The sequence below is a fragment of the Tasmannia lanceolata genome, unplaced genomic scaffold (assembly GCF_043159265.1).
Source record: "Tasmannia lanceolata isolate RefF3 unplaced genomic scaffold, GAP_Taslan_0.1 ptg000008l, whole genome shotgun sequence".
In the NCBI taxonomy this organism is placed as follows: Eukaryota; Viridiplantae; Streptophyta; class Magnoliopsida; order Canellales; family Winteraceae; genus Tasmannia; species Tasmannia lanceolata.
Genome location: NW_027518685.1, coordinates 55,387,131 through 55,412,800, shown reverse-complemented (window position 1 = coordinate 55,412,800; position 25,670 = coordinate 55,387,131). Strand labels below are relative to the sequence as shown.

Sequence of the window (25,670 nt, the reverse complement as noted above, 5' to 3'; positions counted from 1 at the left end):
AATTACACATCACTTTTTTTTACTTTTTTTAACAAAGGCACCCATTCAACCCACATATTTTCAATCCTACCCCCTCCTTTATGCTTTTGAACAAAGGCACCTATTAAAGCCACATAATTTCAATCCTACCTCCGTCATTTATGTTTTTTAATAAAAAATCTATACGGTGATCTTAACCATCCGATTTAACAGGAACCACATATTATGAAAACCTCTATAGATTGGAGAGCTAGGATCAGCCAATGGAAATGATTTTTGGGGCACGACCTATTGATGTTGTGTTCCATCACATGGACGGTTTGGATCAATCTATGATGTGGTTCGTACAGTTCTTTGTCTCCCTTTTAACTTCTTTGAATCAAAACTAACTTCTGATTCAAATAATTATAATCAATGCATTACTTCTGTTTTTTTTGTTAAATAACAATTAAGGCGTCGTGTTATAACAATGAAGTTTTTTTCTCGCCCGCGCATCGCGCGGGGTGCTTTACAGTGTGTGTGTGTGTGTGTGTGTGTGTGTGTGTGTGTGTCTAGGGAAATGTGAGCGTACTCAGTCGATGAGATAAGCTTATCTACTCGGTCGGCTAAAAACAGTGTGGGCCACATTTTTTGGCTGATCCAAACCATTCATTTGAAAGGTCCTTACCTAGATAGGGTGTCCACAAAAAACCAGCCCCATAGGATCATCCCAACCCATCCAACAATGGAGGGAAAATGAGCAGATTTGTGGACAAATTGTGTCTGTCCATTTTTCCCTCCACATTTGGATGGGTTAGGATGACCCTATGGATCTGATTTTTTGTTGACACCCTATGTAGGTAAGGGCCTTTCAAATGAACGGTTTGGATCACCCAAACAATGTGGGCCCCCACTGGTTTTAGCTCGACCGAGTAGATAAGCTTATGTACTCGATCGAAATGTGGCATGTACTAATTATCAAACGTGTGACAAGACATGATTGTGTGCGATGTTATTAAACCGTCATGGGTGGTAGTCTTGCATATGTGATGGTTTCTAAGCACGTGGATATGTGATTATTCTACTATTTCCTAAATTTTCATCTTAAAATTCTATCATTTGCATACGTTTCCATTTCCAGCCAAAACAAAAAGACTTTTGTTTCCATGGTGATCGAAATCGAAAGTGAAAACCTTGGCTCCGATATTATTCTTGAATGAAATGAATGAAAAGGATTGTTCTTCACTGCTTTGCAAAATTGTGAGTGTGAAGCCTTCATCCTTAAGGTGAGATGCCTTGATCATCTCCAAGGTGTGAAACCTAAAATCTGGGTATGATCCCTAGGGAATTGCTAGTGTGATTCTAACATAATCTTCTTCTTCTTTGGTGAGATGCCAAAGCTTCTTTAGTGAGACGCCATGGAAAACTCTTGGTGGGATGGCAGGAGATAGGGATCTTATTTTTTCATTACTTGCTATTTATATTTTTCCTATTTTCCCCGGCTTTTCTTGGTTTCTTTTGCAAAAACAATCTGCTCAAGAAGCCCAAATATTCCTTCCCCTTGACTAAAATCTGAAAATCTTATTTTTTTTCTTCTTGGTTTACACATCCTATTTCACCCAAAGACCTACGTCCCTTCATCTTGCCAAAACCTTTGCTTGCACTTTTCCAGCATACGTCTTCACTTTCTCGGCATACGCCTACACTCTGCACCCCACTAAACTTACCCCAAACCTAGCAGAAATTTTTTCCAAATCTGAACACATACCTTATGATTCAAAACCCTAATTTTCACACATCCTTTTTACCGTTAATCCCAAAACTATTTCCCCACAACCTTATATCAGCCAGATTTCACAATTTCTTTAGACCCCAAATGCTCAAACTGAGAACTTGGTTTTTTCTACACTATGCACATTGTAATTGCTATGGGATTTGTGAGATTTGAGGCCTTATGAGTTTTTGCCCGTGGGAATTGAAACGGAAACATTTCGGTTTCAGTGGAAGTCTTGCAAAATCAAGGAAAAGTATGGAGACATGTGCAAATCATGAAATTTTGAGATGGGGAAAATACTAGAATAAGCACAAATACATACTTAGGAACTATCATATGAGCAAAGGAACTACTAGTCCTCGTGAAAAATCAAGATATTTGGAGATATCTTGACGGTGAGACGGTGAAGACAATCAGAGATATTGCCAGTGAGATGCCGTCGAGATAGTTCCTTGACCTTGAGGACCCAAGCCCTTCAAGTTTCCTCTCCCTCCTCCTCAAGCATCAAGGGCCCACGCCATTCTTGTGCCTTACTGAAGGACCGTGAGACAAAGATTTCTGGAATCTTCCCCGGGCGAGAACTGGAGATGGATGGTGGAGCTGGGGATACTCTGGAGCTGGGAGACTACAATCGGAGATCGAAGATATAACTGATAGAAAACTTGAAGGGAGTATATCTCGATTTGATAGATAGCGGCAACTCTGCAAGAGAAGGATTCAAAGCTATGGAAATTAAGGACTGTAGCAGAAAGAACTTACATAGTCAAGAATTTCTTTTTTTTGAAAGATGACTTCTATTCATAAATACCATGAAGGATACATCAAGGACCAGGAGTCCCATTGATCATTACATAGTACCGTAAGAGGTATTTCAGGACATGCCCTGAAATACCAGAGGGCCGAAAGAGCCTTTAAAAACTAACCACCATAACCAGAACAGACTCGTGTTTACAAACATAAGAACAACCAGGGTTCACCTAGATGAATCCAACCCCTAACGTTTCAGGAAAAACTTCCAAAAGCAAAAGATCATGGTCTCTCAAGCTTTGGAAGATTTACACTTACTACCGTTCCGTCTGAAAATTGCTATGTAAGGCCCCAGGCTTCCTTCAAAGACACATAATCTTCAAAACCATAATCTCATCAGAAGAACTATTAAATTATTCGCTTCAACCTTCCCTTCATTAGCCTTGAATCCCCAAAAAGAAAACTATTTTTCCCAAAAAACGCAGGCATTACCAAAAGGAGACTAAAATCCTGATCCAGACCATTCAGAACAAAGCACACCTCCCAACCCTTCCAAGCAGAAAGTCCACGCTCACTTTCAACCTTTTCTCCTTCGGAAAGAAAATAGTCTCAAAACCAGGCGTAGGGACCTCCTCTATAGAGTCCTGTGAAGTGGCTATAAGTTCCTCCAACTCGTTAAGACAAACTGAACGGTCCGCCTCCCATTCCAAACAGCGTAAAAATTCTTGGTAATACAACCTGTCCTTGAAAAAATGAAGTTTGTACATCGGCACGCAAATACTTTCGATATTTCGTGACCCTATTAGAGCGAATAGTTCCTCAGCATTTCGCTGCACATCTTGTTTGAGTTGAACCCAATCGCTCTTCATTTCTCGCTTGGCAAGTTCCGCAGGAGTAGGGATTTCAGCAGAGGCCTTGTTTCTGTCATACGTTAAGGTTCGAACCTTGTCCAAAAGATGGATCCATTCCGAGCAGTCAACCAACTCCACTCTTCTCCGCTAAGTTGTTTGCGCTTCCGGTGCAACCATTATACCACTCGGATAGCTTGGAACCGAAAAGACTTAAGAAAGCCATATCTCGCTATGTACATAAAGGAGAGAAAGATAGACACCAAGAGTCGCAATAAAAGCAAAAGCCTCCAGGTGAAACGGCTTTAGCCACCGCCAAGATTAATGTCAGAGAAAGGACAGAAAACGAGAATCGAGGTGAATTACTCACCTCGAGTATCCTTGAAAAAAAACCAACTAAACCTATGAGTCAAGCATGAATTTTAAGAGCCTACATCCTACGGAAGTAGGCTTTTCTCCCCGCCTGACAACGTAGATAAGACTGCAAGATTTGACGCAGACTTGGCAAGCCAGAACTTGGGGAATTGCGGGAGACGTGTCCAAAAGTTTGCACAAAAAGTCCCCCAAAACCTTAGATGCTTTTCGATTTGACTTCCAAGGCTTTTTAATGTCTCAACGATCATCGTGCAGGCAGTTGGAAGTGTCCTTCATGTTAAGACCCTTGGGTATAGCATTTCCATCACGGTTGCCCGAAACATTTTGAATTTTGAAATTTGAGGAGAGGCCATCAGGATCACCCCGCCGAGTGGTGTCGAATTGACTCACCTTCAGCCCCAGATTCTTCCCACCGTCACCCTCACTTTTCACCTCTATCAAAGGTTCTTCCATCCCTGAGGCATTCCGTTCATGATCCAAGGAGGGCAGGGATATCTATCAGTGAATTCAAAATTTTAGGGATCCGAGAAGCAATATCAATTCGGAAGATGAGATCCTGAATGCGAATGTGAACAAAAGGTTTGATTCCTGTCGAACCTGAGAGAAGGACAAGGGCTGAGGCAATACTCATTCCATAAAGATTCACTTTCAGGACTGTTCCAAAGAGGCGACCCAAAGCCTCTACCGTGGAAATCGCCCAAGCATGTAGCGGAATTCCAGAGAAATTAAGCCAAACTGGCTTTTTTTCAGATTTTATGATCGGGCTCCACACAAAAAGAGAGGAAAGGAGAGACCCACCTCCCCTCCTTAAGACCTCTGCAGCCATTGCTTCACTGGTAAACATAAACAGAATCATATTGTGACCAAAAATTCCAGGCTTTGGAAGAGACGGGATGTTCCAATAAGATTTGGCACGGTGCCAAATGTCGAACAGGCTCCAATTGTCCCATTTTGGTCTTCCAACCAGGCATGATTTTAGCAGATTGCATCTATCTGCTACCTCATTACCTAGGATAGTCAAGGTTGGGATCCTGTCGATAGAACTAGAAGAGATATTCCCTGAATCCGGCCAAATCCCCAAACTTTCCTCTTAAACCTCTTTCTTTCGCCAGGATTTACCTGATGTTTTCCAAACCATACACATACGACATTTTTTCCGCCATCTAAAGCTATGGTATTTACATTCATTGCATACCCAGTCTCCAGCATGAAAACCCATCATTCTCTAATCGTGAGTCTATAAAATCAAGAATTTTAATCGAAATGTAGCCTCAGAGGCGGGACAGAGATGAAAAGGAGGATGAGGGGTGGGAAAAGAAGGAAATCAAGAAGAAGGTAAACCTTAAACCACCCTCGAGTAGGACGGAGTTGTCGCCTCGCGATTGGACCTGTAAGGGATGCGGGTATCATAACTTCAGGAGGAGACAGATTTGCAGATGGTGTGAAAGCGAAAAGCCTGATGAAAAGAATCGGGGAGAAGCCATGTCACCGAGATCGACTCTATATCAGCACAGCTAGCCAGAAGTCGGAAGAAAGCAAACCAAGACTGAAGGAGGAGTGCATGTAATAAGCCTCTCTGGTAAAGAACTAGAAGCGAGAACAGATTTTCTCATAAGTTGTTTGATCAGAACGATGAAAAAGGATCAATGGAATATTGAGGAGATTCAGAAATGGGCAAGATGGTTTTGGGATTTGCCGGAACTCTCAAAACCGAGCCGACTTGGGAAAAGAGAAGTTCTGTTCAGTTTTCGATCGGAATATCAGGCCAATCAGATTCTGAGAAAGGGAGGAAATGCGGTGAGAGGGCGGCTTCTGAAATGAGAACCATGGAATCAATATCATCGATCCGGATCGATAGCCCGATGGTTTCGATTTTATGGAATCCCTCTTCATGTTTCGGCAAAATCAACCATTGAGGCTTTAGCTCTCTCTCTCTCTCTCTCTCTCTCTCTCTCTCTCTGGGACTAGTTGTTTTGGAGATTACGATAGACACGCATCCTGGAGGAAAGCTCGAATATGCTAGAACCAAGATTCTTTCTCCCCATTGGTTGCCGGGACGATGCTCTACACCATTAAAGATAGCTGGGAAATTATATGCCATTAGTTTCATTGACGAGTGTGACAATAGCGGGCCTTTGGAGGAAAGTGTGCCTAACAAACTCGTGACTCCACCAGGGACGAGTAGAAGGTCGGACGGAGAGGGGGTCAATGGTATGGATGCAACGAAAAAAGCCACTGTAACGGCTCAAACTTGGGTGGACGGCGAGTCGGAGAAGAAGAAAGCTCAAAACCCAAGTTCTTCATCCAACGGCTCAAAATCCACAAAAGATGATTGGTCAGCCGAAAGAAACGGAAGGGGAAGGAGCCATTGGATGAGCTGCGGTATCAGGAATTAATCCAGACCGTTGATTCAAAGTTAGGAATAGAGCGGGAAGTTAGGGGCGATGACAATCTGGCTGGGCAGAAGAGACGTTTCATGGCAGAGAAAGATGATTCTCAAATCAGGAACGTGACACGATCTGATGCGGAGGAGCATGCAAAGAACGGCTATCCTCCCCAGCCTTATATCCTCATAAGGGCGCGGTTGACAGCTATTCGCATGGGGCGTCATCAGGACCATTGATCCAGAAGATAAAAAGTGGAGGGGTTATGTGTTCAATCCAGAGAGACAACAAAGGCCATAAGGAAAACCAGTGTCGCTTCAGGACAAGTTATCAAGACGTGGCGAGGCCCTTCGGTAACGTGTCAAAACCTCGGGGTTTTAATCAACAAGTGGTTTATCGGGATGCAGCGTGGGATCAGTCTCGCATGCTAGTAACCCATTATCCACTCACTTGAGAGATTATCAGAAAGAAGAAACTCTGGAAAGGATCTCAGAGCCGCGCTTTCTACGTTCTGAAGCGAGCAGAGCACTATTTAAAAAAAAGAAGTGGTTCAATGGAAAACTGTCGGACTCGGGGAGATACTATCCCGATCAAACGCACCGGAACACGGAGGTAATCAATCATCTTCTTCAGAAGATCATTGATGTTGCCCTATCTCGGATGTCTTTGCATCCTCGGAAGAACAATCGCGACGGCGACATGTTCGATCGGGACGAGGTGACTCGAGAATACTTGAACCTTAAATGGAGGAAGATGGAAGGAAAATATGTGATCGATAATGAGTCAAAGGAAGCGGCCTCAGTGGAATTAAATGATACCAGTCTTAGTTCGAAGTTACGGGAGGACAGCCCCGGAAAATCGGAGGGTCTTGGAAAATGGAATGTTCAGAAGAACAGGATGCGAATACAGATGAGGAAGCATCAGTTAAGATATCAGTGGAAGACACCCTTGACCGAGATTTACAAGACAACATAAACGCCTGTCTCCATCGAGGTGATAGTACATCTGGTGAAGAGGAAGAGCCTCTGTCAAATGAATTCGAGGCCATGGCGGTGACGGGATCTGATTTGGGAATAACCTTCAAGGACGAACTTGCAAAAACACAAAACATGTTCGAGGAGATAGTAACCAGGGATCGGGCCAAGACATCAGTTAAGTCGGGGGAAGGGAAGAGGGTCAAGGGAGCTCAAGCAGCTACTTTGAGCTTCTAAGGTTGGGGGATTAAATAAAGAGAGTTTTTAATATGAAGATGATCTTTTGGAATATAAGGGGATTGAGGCCTGAAAGAAAGAAATTGGTGGTCAGGGACTTGTTTCGGACCAGACACCTGGAAATTCTGGCAATTATTGAATAAAAAATGATGGGAATTTCAGATAAGCTAATTAACGGGATATGGGGAAGGGGGAATAGGGGGTGGGCGGCAAAAGATTCAAGAGGCCCGTCTGGGGGTATAATAGTGAAATGGAGAGAAAGTTCATTCCTAATGGAAGTTTGCAAAATTAGGGAGCATACTATGTTCATTAGGTTCTTTGATCAAGCTTCAAAATTCCATTGGATATTGACGGTTGTATACGGTCTGGCACGAGCAAGGGATAGACAGGTATTGTGGTCAGAATTGAAGGAGGTTTGGGCATCCTGGCAGGGGCCATGGATTCTTGGTGGAGACTTTAACACGATTCGGTTTCCTGCGGAAAAATCACCAATGGAGAGAATCACGATGAGCATGCTCAATCTATCCAACCTGATTCTTGATTGTGAATTGTTGGACCTTCCACTTCAGGGAACCAAATTCACCTGGTCCAATAATCAAGAGAGGCTGGTCCTTTGTCGCCTGGATCAGGTACTGATTTCACGAGACTGGGATGAAATGTTTCTCAATATCAGTCAAAGGGCGTTACCAAAACCGATATCCGATCACAATCCGCTCATGCTCGAGTTGATTTCTGATCCTGACGGACCTCGCCCATTTAAGATCGACATGGCTCTATGTGAATATGAGGAATTTAACTACAAAATAGTGGAATGGTGGAACGTGATGCGATTTGAAGGATGGAAAGGTTTTGTGCTTTGTCTCAAATTTCACACTTAAACTCAAAATAATTGAATGGTCCAAGCAGGAGCTTATTTTGAGGGAACATAGGAAGGTTGAAATAATGGCTCAGCTGGCAAACCTTGAATCTATGGAAGTGGAGGCCCCTCTGGGAATGGACGATCTACAAAGGAGGATGACACTGAAAGTCGAAAACGAAGAGTAGAGAGGCTCAAGGAGTGAGATAACAATACAAGATTCTTCCACAAGATGGACTGCTCCAGACGGAGAAATAATTATGTGAAGTCTGATGGTGGATGATGAACTGGTTGAAGATAAGCCTCGAATCCATCAGATCATTGTGGAATATTACCGAAAGTTATATTCCAATTCGCATGTGTGGAGACCAAAGATGGAAGGCATTGAGCTGAAGAGCATAGCTCCTGAAAAAAAAGGCATGGCTAGAGAGAAACTTCACTGTGGAAGAGATCAAAGAAACCCTTCTGACCTTCAAGAAGGACAAAGCACCCGAGCCCGATGGTTTCTCAATGGCCTTCTATCACCGTCATTTATCTGACGGTCAAAGGGGATTTCCTTGCCTACATGCAAGAATTTCACGAGCGAGGTAAACTTAACAAAGCCGCTAACTCCACTTTCATAACATTGATACCGAAGAAAGAGGGGGCGGTTGAATTGAAAGATTTTAGGCCGATTAGCCTTGTACATGGAATGTACAAGGCAGTGGCTAAGGTCCTTGCTCGTAGATTATGCAGGGTATTGGGGAATATAATCTCAAAATATCAGGGGGCCTTTGTCAAAGACCGTCAGATAATGGATGGTATCTTGATAACAAATGAAGTCCTCAATTCGATGAAACATAATGGTGACAGTGAATTCATTTTCCGGGTCAACCTAGAGAAAGCATATGATCATGTTGACTGGAAAGTTTTTAATTTTTTATTAATGAGGATGGGTTTCGGAGATCGATGGAGGGGATGGATGATGCAGTGTCTATCTTCTACGCATTTTTCCATCCTGGTCAATGGATCTCCTGAGGGATTTTTCAAGAGCTCGCGGGAGCTAAGACAGGGGGATCCATTATCCCCATATATTTTCATAATTGTCATTGAAGCATTGAGCTCTCTGATAAATAAAGCGGAGCAGATATTGCATGACTGAGGCCTTGTCAGAATCTATATAGAATATCGCATCTTCAATTTGCAGATGATATGATATTATTTCTCGAGGAAGGAGCGGATCAGGCAAGAAACGTGAAGCGTATCTTTAGATGGTTCGAAATGGTCTCTGGCTTGAAAATAAACATGTCAAAGAGCACGATGGCTGGAATCAACATGGACCCGCAAGCGGAGCAACAACACGCTAAGATATTGGGATGCTTGCAAGCCACTCTCACTCTACCCATACGATATCTAGGGCTTGCTCTTGGCTTCGGAATTCGTAATGCGGCTCTATGGGACCCTGTTGTAGAGCGAATCAAACGGAAATTGGGAACCTGGAAGAAACAATATTTATGATTTGGAGGGCAGATAACTCTTATCAAAGTGGCATTGTCGAACATGCCTGTATATTACATGTCGTTCTTCAAAATCCCTGTGAAAGTCGCAAATCGTATTGAGAAGATTCAGAGGGACTTCCTTTGGGAAGGGAAGGAGGGTGGAAAAAGAATCAAGCATTTGTTGCAAATCTGCCAACCCAAGGTGAGTCAAAAATGGTCTCTTCCTCTTGAAGGTTTTTTCAAGCTTAATTTTGACGGCGCTTCTTTTGGGAATCCGGGTGCAGCTGGAATTGGTGGTCTTCTTAGAAACGATAAAGGTGAAGTGGTTTGGGCTTTCTCTGGTCCAATAGGTATAACTGATTCTTCAGAAGCGGAAGTAAAAGCAGCTTTTTCCGGAATCTTACATATAGATAAAATCATTCTGGACAAGGTGATAGTAGAAGGGGATTCGGCAAATGTGATAAAGTGGATATCGGGTTTGACTCCACCGCCGTGGAGATTTCTCAATCTTCTAGATGAGATTTCTGATTATGTTTCTGATTCAGCTGCAGTCTTCTTACATATTCGGAGATCGGCAAATGGCGAATCGGATTCTCTCGCAAAATCGGGGGTTAGCAGGGCTAGTTTAGAGTGGTTTGATTATCTCTCTCCGTAAATTGTATTTGTCTTTTCATCTCTTTGTATTTTGTGAACCTTCTCGGTTCCCTTCTTCAATCTATTAATATTTCAAAAAAAAAAAAGAATCAAGCATTTGTTGAAATGGAAGAAGGTTTGCAAAGCAGAAAAGAAAGGGGGGCTTGGCATCGGTAATTTGCGACTTCGAAACAAGGCATTGTTGGGAAAATTTCAATGTCGATTTGGATCTGAGAAGGAGTCGTTATGGCACCGTATCATCGGAGATAAATAAGGTAGTGGGTGGGGCGAATGGGAATGTTGCGGACCGATGTCTGGAAAGGAATCTAGACCATGAAAATCCATATATTCTGCCCGCCCACAGTTTCAACCCAAAGTCCGGAAGGACGACAATATATATTTTTGGATGGACCTTTGGATATGCGAAAACTTACTAAAAGATTCATTCCTGGATATTTTCACACAAAGTCCAAGATCAATGGGTGTGGATTCCTGACTCTCAAGAGGGTTTTACTGTGCCGTCTTTTTTCAGATGCTTGAATGAGGGCAATGGTATCTCCTCTCGTCGTGCTCGGGTATGGAGGTCCATTGCTCCTCCATGGGTTACGGCTTTCAACTAGACCGTTATTCACAAGGGCATCAACACTTGCGAACGCTTAAAACGGCGTGGGTTTCACTTAGCCAGTCGTTGTGTACAATGCTGCGAGGCGGAGGAAACCTTCGATCACGTTTTTATCCAATACCCGTAAATAATGAAATTTTACGGAATGTCCTGGATTCTTGATTTCCGGATTACAAAAACAATCATCAGTTGGGGCAGCGCGTTTCATGGATGTCATGGTGAACCCCAATGGAAGTTAATACCTAATGCTATTACTTGGCATATTTGGATGGAATGCAATTTCAGAGTAAGGCGAGAACATGGCAGTATGTATTACTTGATATCAAACTTGCCATAATTGCTTGGGCTAGGGCCAAGGTTGGTCTTCCATATTCGGTGGGAACAATTTTAAGGAACTGGACAGCAGTCATCATTGAGCAAAAGGGATCCACGAAAGAAATGCCAAGATGGTCGCCACCACTGGATGGGTGGTTCAAACTGAATTTTGATGGCAGTTCTTTCAGGAATCCAAGTAGGGCTAGAGTCGGTGGGTTTATTCGCGATTCCGAAGGTCACGTTATCATATCTTTCTCAGGCCTGGCGTTATCATGTCTTTCTCATGTCTTTTTGGGCTTCAATGGAATGAAAAAAATTACTTAGGTCCTTTGATTGTCGAAGGCATATCTGCTAATACCATCGCTTGGGCTCTGAACCGAAGCAGTGGGCCATGGCGTTTACATGTCACCCTCAATGCAATACTCGACCTTGTTCGTCTACTCCATCCTCAACTCTCGCATAAGAGAAGGCAGCGAATACTATGGCAAAGGTGGGGGTGGCTCCTGAGGAAATTGCTGTTATGTTAGTCAATCAGTCGAGTGGCAGGCCATGAGGGCTTTTTCCGAATGCATTACTGGGTTGCATTATATCTTTGACGTAAGCTCCTGGTTTTTGGGATGTAATGCTACGGGACACCTTGTCCCCTGTGTTGTTTTTTAATGAAATTATCGTTATCTTTCAAAGAAAGAAAGAAAGAAAACTATCATATAAGCAAGAAAGCCACCATAATGGCTTAATCACATTACTATTTAAAAAAATGGCTTAATCACAATGACCACCTAGTGACATGAGTTGTCACACATGCAAGGTCTTAAATTTCAGTTTCGGTGAAAATTTTGACCAAAATCATGTAAAAATGATAAAAGTTGATTTTTAATAAAATTTCCACTGAAATTTCAGAAATTTCGGTGATTTCAGTGGAAATTTTGTAAGCAGGGTAAAAAACGAAATTTTAACCAAAATGTCATCAGAATTTTGATCCGAAATTTCGACTTTGACAAAATTTCACCAAAATATTGTAAAATTCCAATTTAAGGTAAATTTCGTTTCCGAAACATTTCGGCCGAAATTGAAAACTATGTGCATATGTCTGGAACAATAAAGTCAATAATGAAGTACAATAATAAAGTATAAGAAAGTACAACAACCAGTCCCCCTCCAAGGACCCCAACTATATGTCAATACCATTTAGAGTTACGAGGAAAATGTGTTTCTTTGATTTGCGGTGTATTTTCGATTTACAGTAGATTAGGGCATATTTTTTTGGTTTTTAGAAAAATTAGCTTTGTTTTTTTTAAATGGAGAAAAATTAGCTTTTTTTTTTTAAATGTGAAAACTTAGCTTTATACGATGTAAATCATAATATCTTTCAAGTTTTTTGTCGTTTCCACCATTTCAGTCGAATTTCGGGTATTTAGGTTGAATTCTGCTCAAATTTTCCAAGGAAATAATGGCTTGGAAGGAATTCATTGAGATTTCGTTTCGGTGAGGAGGTCGTTTCAGGGAAATTTAAAACCATGCAAGTGAAGCTTACCAAAGTGCACATACCAAACAATGCTACAATAGAGTATCTTTTATCTTTTCCTTTCCTTTCCAATATATGCTACAGGGGTGCTTACTGGTTTATGATTCATCATATACACCTTCTTGAGAAGACATGTGATATAATATATTTTGGGTCATTGCAGATCCTTCCTTTTTTTAATGGCTTGGTCTGTTTCAAATCAACACCTAGAAAGAGGCACAATTCCTCAAGGCATTTCACATTGAAATCTTGCTTCAATCTCTCTTTTTGTAATGTCCTTTTCATGACGACCAGCCAAATGTGGGCTAGGTTTCTGGGCTCTCTTCTTGACACCTTTTATAAGGGAAAATGGGGTGCTTTAAGAGTTTAAATGGAGGAAGCCTTTTGTATGTGACAAGCCTCAAGTGTAAGGAGTAGGTCCCATTTACATTTTGGTTTTAGAGCGTAGGAGTGCAAAGTCGCATATGCTAAAGATTTGTATTTTCTATCTTGCACACGAACATGAGTGGTCTACTCCCATTTCCTTCGTCAACCCCCACGCCCTAGAGACAAGCCTGATCCTTGCAATGGCTGAGATTCTTTCAAAGGTTGATCCCTTGGTGATAGATCGTGTTTGTGAAGCTCTTCCAATGCTACTAGTTCATGAGAAGGTGATTTATTGGTTATCAGTTTGTGGGAAAACTTCCAATCAACCTATCAGTTAGTGAAAGATAGCTCTTGGCCACTTCAGTTCGTGGTAGAAGTATTTCCAGAGTGGAACCTGCGTGGATTCACGTCCTCAACCTCCATTCACGAACTCACCACCAAGTGTACCAAGTTTTGGGGTATTTTGGATTATTTTGTTGGGCATCTCTTACAAGATATTTTTGAATTTGTATTTTGTCTCTTTTGACATACTTTTGAAATATATTTGAGCCCTTTTATGCCCCATAGTGAGTTGCTTGCATCATGATTTGGTTTATAAGATATTTGTGGGTTACATTTGCTAAAAAAAAAGAAGATATTTGTGGAATACAGTCCACTATTTCTTTGTGGATTCTTGCAATTTCAGATTGGGATATTACAGTGGTGTCAGAGCTTTATTCTTTCCAACCTATGAGGATTGTTGATGCCACATTTTACCCACTAGTGACTAAAATCTCAGAATGAATCATTGAAAAGGGAACTGACTTCATTTTAGAATAAAAAGGAATGCTATGACACACGACACAAGCTTCACAATCTAAAGTAGAAATAGACCCAAGACCAGGGACTACCAACTTTAAACTACAAAGAGATAGACGACCGAGTCAACATTTCCAAAGCTGGTGAGAAATAGCAGAATGGAGAGCAGTATTTGTCAAGCTACGATTGACGTGGTAGAGTCTACTAGACTCAAGCGTGGCGATAATAAGCATCATCCCCGTCAGTTGTGTACGAGACATGATTTTCCCACGGTGATTCTATAAACTTGTCCTAGAGCTTGTCAGATGTGTGATTGATCTCTCACAATACATGCACTACCTGTTACCACTTCATATACCACCACCATGGCCTCCCATGGAGTCACAACTCCTTCCCCTGTCAAAAACCCCACATCCTCTGCCACTACCACCCTTGTATACTGAGAATGTAAGGTTAGACCTTAAAAGCAGGAATCATACCTCATGGGTGCTGCTCTAGCTCCTGAACCATGAATCGGCACTCCTTAGGAAGGAGCAACCAAGGAGCTTGTGAAACCCTACTGATGATGCCATTCTCTGCACGCCACCTGCTCCTATTACTCACCAGTCCACCGTCACCAACAGATTCACACCTTTTTTGATATACTTGATTTTTGACAGACATAAAGAAGATATTTCATAAATGCTCAAATGGCGCACTCAACTTTAGACTCTTCAAGATCCCCACACTTCCCCGCACCCACTTCGTGCTTCTGCGGGTTAGACTCCTCACCAATACTGAGATATGAAAAGGATTGTTTTTTTTTTTTTTTGGAATCCCAATGTGTGAATTCACAAGTAAAGGCTATTCAAACAAATAAGCTCTTTGCTAGCCAAGATCTACTCATGAACTGAATGATATTCTGGACCCAATCAAAAGAACTTAGCAACATTAAACTCTTCACGTTGCCTCTTCAATATCTCAAGGTCAGATTGTGAGAGGTTGATACACATTCAACTCTTTCAACATATCACGAAGTGTACTATATTATTTACTCAAAATCTACTTTCATTGTTCAAGCAAGAACATGCTCCAAACAACCCATGCAAACGTGATAGATTTTCATCAAAGGAATACGTCTCATATATGGATTTCCATACCTCCTTGGTCTTGCTAAGCAACACTAGGTTTTTACTAGCACGTGGTTCCATATTGTTCCAGAGCCAAGTCATAATCTGATGACTCTCCCTGAGCCAATCTTCGTACTGATTATTAGATTCACCGAAGTCTAACTCTAGTCAAAAAGTTCAATCTTCCTACCGCAATAAGGGCCACCTTCACAAATTTGGCTCGTAGAAGGTAATTGGCTCCATTTAGCTTAACAAAAGTAAGCTGAGTTCCTTGCGTCCCTATGGCTTTTGAAAAATTAGGTTTTTTAATGGCTTGAAATTTTTTTTATGGCACATGAACAAAAAGAAATTAAAGGTAAACTAGATTTTCTTTTAACAAGAGTTTGTTGTTTACAAACATTTCCATTGCACAAATATAAATTATAGGAGCAACTGGTGTATGAATATAAGCAAATAAATCAACAACAGACACAAGATTGAAATATGCTGAGATGAAACAGGCACTCAAAAGTATGAACATGGTTTGAAATTTCGGCCGAAATACTGAAATTTCAGTTAAATTTTGGATTTCGGCCGGGACCGACACCGAAAGAACCTTTGAATCAGAGTCGGTTCCAGATTTCGACCAGAATTTCATTAATTTCGGCCAAAATTTCGGCATTTTTTATTTTTTTGGAATTCATTTCTTAGCGAAATTTCAGTGAACATCTCGTATTTTAACGAATTTTTTTTCATTTTTACCGAATTTGGGCCAAAATTTCGGCATTTCGGCCAAAATTTTAGTTTCGGCTATGTCCGAAACCGAAATTTTAAACCTCGAGTATGAAGCAAGAAATTGTCGTAAGAATTACCTGCAAACTTTGTGAATACGAAAAAGCTCCAGAAGTGCCTTAGGGAGAACTTCTAGGGTTTCAGCTGACATGAATTTTGTCCCAGAACCCTGTGTTCCATTTATACCTCCTTTTGTGCTTTGATCAGCATTACCAGATGTGGGTGCCACATTTGGCTTTAGAGAATTCTTTTTCATTGTAGACGCACTTTTCCCTGACCCATGCAAAGCATCTGTGATTAACTTCTCACGCCTTGACCAAGCTTGTTCTTGCTCCTTCACAATATCTGGATGACCTTTTATAAATGAATCATCAGTGTCCCTGAACTTCCAATCCCGACAGTCGGGTCTTTCAACAGCCAATGGACTCAAAACAGGCTCCAGAATTTCATGACGAAATTTTGAGAACTTGATTTGGTTCTGGTGGATAAATCTGCTTTTGCTAAATAATAGAAGAATGTAATCTCTAGCAAGAGCGGTGTTACCGGTAACACCAGAACACCGCAATGAACTTTTTGCGACCCAGAGTCCCTGTATTAGGACTGCATGTTGCTGAAGAACTTTCAGAACATCTTCCTTAGAATCAGCAGGAGCAAGATGCATAAGAGCGTCAAATCGATGCATATCAGAACCCTACAGAAAGGAAACACACAATTCAAGTTTCAAAAAACGAAAAGATAAAGCTTAACCATGTATGGTTTTAAGAGAAAACCAACAAAAATGAATGATTTAATTGGAACAATGTGACTTCACCAAAAAATCCCAAATAACTATTCTATTCTGTCCAAGAAGCTAATGAGATATCTCAATCTATGTCACAAATATCATTCTCGGGAATTTCTTGGCAAGGGAAAATCTCGGGATATATTAAAATATTTTATTCTTTTCAGGCTTATATCAGGAAAAATGATAAAAATAAAACTATTTTAAATATATATATATATATATAATTTAAGAAAAAAATAAGACTTTAATAAAAATATCAGGATAATATCGTAAGATTATCATGATATTTTATGATAAAAATGAAAATATCGCTACATTTTTAAAATCTCGGGATTATTTTGGGATCTTGTCGTTTTATAAAAATGTCACGATAAAAAGGGGATATTTTGAAAATATTGGATATATTTGTGTCATAGATCTCAATAAGACCAGCTCCAGCAATGAAAAAATTAGAAACAAATAGCTGCTCTTATCAACAAGAGAATTATCGGTCATATTTTATCAAGTAGTGAACATACTCAAAAAATAAAGTCCTAATTTAAAAATGAATAAACTAACCAGTGTACCACAATCTTAAGATGCATCTAATGGAATGAGTGATTACTGACCTCCGAAAACAACTTTTTGAACCGTTCTTCGAAAGGCAGTGAAAGCAAGAAGCTGTTGAAGAAAATAACACAATTTTAAGCTCTACGATACAACACATCATGGTGACAGTTATCAGTATTTATCCACATGGGAAAGGCTGAGAAGCTGCACAAAATATCATCCAAAATGATGGGTATGGTCTGCTAAATAGAAAGCAGAATACTGCACAAAAGATTAATTAGGAGACAAAATGATGGAAGTACACAAAATATCAACCACAATGGAGATGGGTATGGTCTACTTAATGGGTATGGTCTGACAAAGAGAAAGCAAAATACTGCACAAAAGATTAATTAGGAGACAAAATGTTGCAAGCACATAACTAGAATCAATACCAACATTATTATTCTGCGAGTAGGACATTGACTTAGTCCTAGAAAAATAAAATGGCCTTCATATTTAGAGAAATGGAATATTATTGCCTATCAAAAAATAAGGTAAAAATGGAGTGCTGGTGAAGCATGAATAGAAGAATCAGTTTAAAATGAAGAGAAATAGGTAATGTAACTTCAAACGAATAAAGAAAAAGTTCATAAATCAAATAGATGACAATTCTGATTACGACTATTGAGTTTGGTTGGCTACTGATGCTCAAAAGCTCTAGGGCCTGCCTTTGTGACAATTATAGCCAATTGCAAAATGTTGGACTAAAAGTGTAGGTCTTACATGCTTTAGATTAGAGAAGATAGGCATATCAGTGGTCTTACATTCCAAAGTGCTTCAGACGCGCCAATTTTTTCAATCTTCTTTACCAGTTTAAACCTACCTCAACAACGCACTCGTTTGATTGGTCTTTCAGCCTTGTGACTATCATCAATAAATGGATTGCTCCTCTTTGTTTCAAAGGAAAACTAGTGTTGGATATAGTTGGATATATGTAATAAGCCTGAGGGCATAGATGTAATTATGCTTCTCCATTGTTAATAAATATATTAGTGAGGGGGAGATCATCTCTCTAACTCACTTTCTGTTCTCTAATTCTTTCTCTGAACATGGTATCAGAGCCCTAGGGTTTTTTATCCCTAGGGAAACCCCTTAGCCTCTATCTTCTCCATTCCTCAACCCTAACCCTAACCCCTTTCCTCATCCTCATCTTTATCTCTCCCTAACCCCTTCCTCATTCTCATCTTCATCTCTCTCACGCCCTAAACCTAACCCTAACCCCTTTCCTTTGTTTCTTCCTTGTCCTTTGTAGAGTTACCAATATCATTACAGGAGGCTCTTGAACATCCTGGCTGGCGAGCTGCTACGGATCTGGAAATGGGGGGCACTTCGATCCAACCAAACATGGGAACTTGTTTCTCTTCCAGCTGGGACTCGACCAGTTGGTTGTCGTTGGGTCTTCTCCATTAAGAATTTACCTGATGGAAAGGTTGAACGGTTGAAAGCTCGTCTGGTTACTAAGGGGTACACTCAAACCTTTGGGGTTGACTATCATGAGACTTTCTCCCCAGTAGCCAAAATTCCTTCAGTTCGTGTCATCTTATCCATGGCAGCTAATCATGGTTGGCCTCTGCATCAACTTGATGTGAAGAATGCCTTTCTGCATGGCGATCTACAGGAGGAGGTTTACATGGAGCAGCCTCCAGGGTATGCTGCTCAGGGGGAGATGTCATCCTGTGTTTGTCGCCTTAAGAAATCCTTATATGGCTAAAAACAGTCTCCAAGAGCATGGTTTGGTCAATTTAGTGAGGCCGTTATTCGCTTTGGTCTTAGACAGTGTGCAGTAGACCATTCAGTATTCAGTCATAAATCCTCTGCAGGGTGCATCCTTCTGATTGTGTATGTTGATGACATCATTATTACAGGAAACAACTTAGGAGGAATTCAAAGGTTGAAGAGTTTCTTACAGGCAGAGTTTGCTACAAAGGATTTGGGTCGACTTAGATACTTTCTAGGGATAGAGGTGGCTTATTCTTCTCAAGGAATATCTCTATCACAGAGAAAGTATGTGTTAGACCTACTGGAAGAAACAGGAAATCTTGGAGTAAAGCCTATATCTGTGCCTATGGATCCTAGTGTGAAGCTTATTCCAGAGGAAGGAGATCTGTTGGAAGACCCTGGCAGATAAAGACGACTAGTTGGCAAGCTCATATATCTTACAGTTACTCGCCCAGATATCTCCTATGCAGTTGGAGTAGTCAGTCAGTTCATGAGTGCTCCTCGTACTTCTCACTGGGGGGCAGTAGTTGAAATTCTCCGTTATTTGAAATGAGCACCAGGGAAATGACTACTATTCAAGAAACATGGACATGTCAGAATAGAAGGCTATTGTGATGCAGATTGGGCAGGATCTCCAGCAGATAGGAGATCAACCACTGGCTACTGTACATTTGTTGGGGACAATCTGGTGTCTTGGAAAAGTAAAAAGCAAGAAATTGTTTCGAAGTCAAGTGCTGAGGCAGAATATCGAGCTATGTCCTATACTAGTGGGGAGCTCCTTTGGTTACGTTTCCTCATGGCAGAGATTGGTTTTCCTTGTTCTTCTTCAACTCAGCTTTATTGTGATAATAAAGCTGCAATTCACATAGCCACCAATCCTGTTTTCCATGAGAGAACCAAGCATATAGAGGCGGATTGCCACTTTATTCGTCAGAAAATTCATAAAGGTTTCATTTACTCGATCTGTGGACCAGTTAGCTGACATATTTACGAAACCCTTGCCTAAGTCAAAGTTGGATGATATTTGTAGCAAGCTAGGAATGTACAATATTTACATTCCAACTTGAGGGGGGTGTTGGATATAGTTGGATATATGTAATAAGCCTGAGGGCATAGATGTAATTATGCCTCTCCATTATTAATAAATATATTAGTGAGGGGGAGATCATCTCTCTAACTCACTTTCTCTTCTCTAATTCTTTCTCTCAACAACTAGAACTATTCTTCTGTGGCCAATTTGAGATTACCTAAAACGTGAATATTTCTATTGAATCTGCATTCTGTTATAATATTCTCTTGATGACTGTTTATAGGATAACATTCTCTTGATTATTGTTAACGTATAAAAGATAAATAACGCCTTCCTCCAATAGCTTAAGCTTTTAGAGAACTTGGTTAGTTAACATGGTATCAGAGCCAATGGTCTCGAGTTCAAACCTCCCGGAAAGCAAAAATCCACATGCGATGGTCGGCCCAAAGTGGGACCACATGTGCCACGTGTTTGCCAAGTGGGCCACACGTGCGGGGGAGTGTTAAAGTATAAAAGATAAATAACGCCTTTCTCCAATAGCTTAAGCTTTTAGAGAAGTTGGTTAGTTAACAATTATTATTAGGATCTAAGATTTTATCTCAGACACAAAGGGAAGAGTGGATCTAGGATCTAAGACTGACAATTAGAAATGAGAGAGAAAATTTGTGAGAATTGTTCAAGGATTAATATTTTATTTACAAAGAAAGACTAAAATGTGCATACTTAAATAAACACAATATCCCTTCAGTAAAATATTACAACAATTCTTGGGCCAACAAAGTTCAATTGGGAGAACATTCTCTCCAAGGCTAATTTAGTCCGACACTCGTACCGGGATTGATGCAACATAGCTGAGTGCACATACCGACATATGTTCCCCAAAGAAAGTGGAAAAATAGAGAGAACGAATATCGCAGTGTTAATATTTATCTGCATATTCATTTCGTAATAGTAAGTGCACATGCAATCACTATAAGAAATAAGAGAAACTAATTATCTGCATGTTCATTTCGTAATAGTAAGTGCACATGCAATCACTATAAGAAATAAGAGAAACTAAGTGTCGAAACTAAACAAAGAACTTACAATCTTACAGTCCCTACCTACTTCTAATCTCATCTAAAGAAGATGACACGCACTCCATACTTCTAATCTCAGCCAGAAAATGTGACAAGCATTCCCCACCTACATCAAATCTTAGTGTGGAAAAAAAACTGAACTGAACAGTGACATTCGACAACCATTCTCTACAGTGCATTTGCACTTTTTCCTGTATAAAGAATGAAAAAAAAAATTTGAGAAGAACAGGTTCTGCTATGATGAACCACGACACCTGTTTCTCCAAATCCCACCTTTTGAGTAGTAAAAGCCTAAAAGGCATGGGTTTTTATTGAAGTTAAGCAAAATCGTTTCAGGAGATTCTCATTCTCCTAATTCTGCTCATTTCATCGACTCAGAAAGAGGGGGAATGATAAGCTTTGCTGTCATCAGCTCCGAATGAGGACAAAATGCATATGTTAACATGTAGTCTGCACCTACTTGTAATCTCAGCCAAAGATGGGGAAAGAAACAAACTTACCTATTTCTAGTGACGAGTTGCTTAAGGCGAATGGTGACTTGTTTAGGGAGAAGGCTAGTGACTAAGTTTATCCAGCAAGTTCTTGTTCTTCTTCGTTGTTGCCTTCTTCTTTTGTCAATGGTTTGAAATGGTTGCAAAATTTGTTCGATTGGTTCAAATTAGTTTAACTGCTTCACAAGGAATTAGTACAAATTGGTCTTTCCCCTTTTTCTTTTTCTTATTCTTTTTCTTCTTTTTCTCCTAGCCAATTCAAATTGGTTCTATTAGTCCAAACTACTCCTCTTTCTTCTTCTTTCTCTTGAGAGGGTTTCAAAGGCTTATTTAATTCAGGAGGGGAATGTGATCATTCGAAGAAAACCATGACTTTTTTATACAAAACTTAATTAAGATAAATCGCATAAATCGTACTATTGATGATCAGATTCTACTATTCAATCAAAAATTGTAATATTCCAATAAATTTAGATTCAATAAAGGGCGGCGAGGCTCCCGCCATTGCGGGGTCTTGGGAGGGCGAGCCTTGGCGCAACGGTAAGGTTGCTCCATTGTGACATGGTGGTCACGGATTCAAGTCACGAAAACAGCCTCTCTGCAAAGCAAGGGTAAGGCTGCGTACATCTATAGGATTTGCCGTTGGTCAAAATAAATTTAGATTCAATCAATTAAATCGAAATCCATAAGATTTTCTTCAATTTTAATTGTAAGACTTGATTCATAAATCGTAAGATTTTCAAAACAAGGGCAACATGTAAGCAAGGGCTAGATCAATGGGGGAATATTTTAGCTTATTGGAGAGAATGTGGGAGAAACTAAGTCATTCTGAAACGATATCTAACTTGAGGTGCTAAGCTTGTCAAACGTGAGAGACATCAGACTTACATGTTTCTTGGCGGACTTCGTTCGAAGTTTGAATAAATCATGTCTCTTATTCTAGCTACTCGATGTCTTCCTCCTCATGATGTAATCCAGCCTTGATCGCCCACTAGTCTTATGACACTTTTTTTTTATATTTGTTCATATCTTGGACATTTAGGCTATCTATTTTTTAGCACACTTCCTATTGTTAGTATGTTTCTATTTTATGAGCCTAAATGTGGGGGGTTGGCCACATCACCTAGCGCCCACACCACGCATCACCTAGAGCCCACACCACCTTACCTTTAGTCTGACTTTTATAGGTTATATAAAGCCCACCTACTACTTAAGTCATTAGATTATTGACTTAAGAGGTTTTTATACCCTATTAGCCAAAGGATAGGGCCCGCTGCTAATATCTACTCACCTCCCTATATATACCTTTGTGATGGCCCTAAGGAGAAGGGATTGGAGATTTTCGTGCAAGCCCCCCCCCCCCCCCCCCCCCCCTTTTCTAGCCGCAAGTTGCAGCAAAAGGGAGAAAACTCCCAAGCAGACAGCCCCTTTCTCTCTCTGTTGCTTTCTTTGATCTTCCCTCCTTCATCTTAGTCTATTGGATCACTTTCCTTGGAGTGCACCTAACAGTTCATCTCTGGTATTCTCTCCATTCTCTCCTTCCTTTCTTCCCTTGGTGGGTAATCCTTCTAGTCACAGCCTCGCATACCTTCTTTCACCCTCCACTTTTACCTTTACGGCAGCTTATTACTCCAATGGACCGTTCTACTGTTAAGTTAGTAGTATCACTGATTTACCTGCAGCCTTGCATCACTGTGCTACTATTTATATTTTATTCCAGTGATTTTGTTGTCCTAAGGTGTGCACATGCACTATACCAACATATTTTCACTCCAGGTACGACGTACCGCTGCCTTGGACTGTTCGGACCATCTCGGATTCTCCGCCACGCATCTTAGGCCTCCTACACACGAGATCCAAGGACGATCTGCTTACTTTCCGTATGAGATTTGACCTTTACCATTTCTAGCTTGTACCAACTTTTTGTAACAACACCCCTTGGCTAGCCACTTTTACCCTAGCTCTATCCTTTAGACTATTACCCTTAGGTTGGTGATTGTCATTGGCACAAGGTTATAAATTTTGGTTTCAGTTTCGGTTTCGGCCACTACAGAAACGGGAACGTTTTGGTTTTGGTAGGAAATTTCAGTGGAAATCCCTTAAACCACGGAAACATATGGAAGCATGTGCAAATGATAGAATTTAAAGACGGACCTTCAGGAAATGTTAGAATAAGGATAAGCACAAATACACACATAGAAACCATCACATAAGCAAGACAATCATCCATAATGGTTTAAAAACATCAACCATCTAGTGGCATGCACTGTCGCGCATGTCTCGTAATTTAGTTCATACCAAATTTCGTATGTAATTCATATAAATATTTATGTATAATACATGCTCCACATTTCGGATGCAATTCATATAAACATAATCATATAACACATACTGATATAGCATACGCTATTTAAAACCATGATTGGGCACTAGTATTTTTATTCCTCCATATATTTCCAGATTGTATTCAGACATCATACACGCTGTTGCCCATATGTATATAGTTTGCCGTTGTTGGTGTGAATTGTTATTGCAAGCATGATTCGAGCTTATTGATGAGTTGTCTTGATGTTTAACTAACAAGTGAAGATCCTAACATGGTTTAATTGTTTCCAAATGCTTAATCTGACTTTTTGGGACTGGTTGTGCTATTTCTTTACTTAAAAATTGACCCATCCAGCTCCTAAAGGTTCTCCGATAAAACCTACGAACCCTTGGATTTGAACCATCTCAAGTTTGTTTATGGTATTCTTTCTGCTGAGGAGGGGTGATGATCGCTAAAGTCTGTTACTTCAGGGGTTCCTTACGATTGTGTGTTGCATTTGCATCAAATTCTCGACACCCTCCGGCTGGGCAAGGTAGACGACTTGAACGGCATCATGGTAGTCTTGGTGGCCATAGAGGCTGTCAACATGGCAGATATTCCGTTACGTGTTCTAATTGTGGAGTCATTGGGATAAAGCGAGACCAAATCCTATGTAGATGATCAACGAAGTAGAGACTATTTAAGTTGTGGCCAAACAAATGAACGGTTTGGATCATCCTGTGAAGTGGGCCCCACAGTACTTTCTGAAAAATACAGGAATTCGCACCCACTCACCAAATAAAATCTCCTTTAACAATCTTCTGTTAAGTGTGTGTCGTTATATACAATGTCATCCAACACTTCTGTCACGCCCCCAAACCGAATTCCGGTCTAGGCACATAACAGCGCCACATATTCATCAACCACGAATACGTAAGACATTCATACTGGAACCATGCAATAAACAGAGCTACTAAACAATAACTAATTAATTAATTCACCATCAGAGTAGTCAATGCGACAACTAAAATCTCTTGTCCAATGGACTAAATCAATTTAAACCAATTTAAAATAACTAGAAGTGCATTTCAACTAAAGCTATTGTCTGAATAACTGAAAATAATAAATCTCCTAAACTGTCGCCCTTGCTCACTCCCAAGGCCACGAAATCAGGCATCCTATTGTCCATCACCTGTAATATATAATGCGTGGAATGAGCTAACGCCCAGTGAAATAGACATGACTACACAAATATTGTACTACCCGGTAAAAATAACAGTTATTATGCATAAAAACTATTCACATGTTACTATTCCCCTCAATTTTTCCTATAAATAGAGCAGCCAGGAAGAGAAAAGGAAGAAGAAGAAAGAAAAGAGAGGAAAAGAATGAGAAAGAGAAAAGGGAGGAAGAGAGGGAGAAGAACGAAAAGGCTAGGAGAATCACTTCTCCCTGATCGTTGTCATCTTCAAGGTCAAGCATCTTCAAATTCTCACTTCTCATATTTGATAAGGCAGGTGACAGCTACACTCGACTGGTATCTTTTCTCAATGAAAGTGATGGGGATATGATTATATGTTGTTTTATCTGTTTTACTTCAAATATTCATTGTTTACATTTGGGAAATATCAAATCATATTTGTTTCAAAATGATGAAATGTGTTTCATTCTGGAAAATGAAATGAAATGTTGGATTTCATATGCACGAAAAGTTTAAAAGAAAATGAGAAATGAAATAAATGGAAGAGGTAAATGTGCAATAGTCTCTCTCGTGTGACGTGTTTGTGGGCTAAAACTGATAGATCGAAAGGATGTGCCGTCGACTTACCTAAAAGCGGAAGCGAGCCAAGTCCAAAGCGGACAATACGAAGGTGAGGCGGATAGTTACAGGAAACTTCAGA

At 40.4% G+C, this 25,670-nt stretch overlaps 1 protein-coding gene across 6 annotated transcripts in view; it reads right to left on the bottom strand.

The window, feature by feature from the left end:
• Positions 1-25,670, bottom strand: part of LOC143885364 (SIN-like family protein) — a 115,511-nt gene that overhangs the window by 18,109 nt on the left and 71,732 nt on the right. For all 6 annotated transcript variants that reach the window (XR_013253248.1, XR_013253250.1, XR_013253247.1 and 3 more), the window contains exons 10-11: positions 17,163-17,214; positions 15,851-16,461 (exon numbers count right to left, since the gene is read on the bottom strand). Coding sequence is in view for 2 of the 6 variants with exons in the window: in XM_077389504.1 (XP_077245619.1) it covers positions 15,851-16,461; positions 17,163-17,214 (663 nt within the window). In the remaining 4 variants the exon portion in view is untranslated. The remainder of the gene's footprint in view (positions 1-15,850; positions 16,462-17,162; positions 17,215-25,670) is intronic.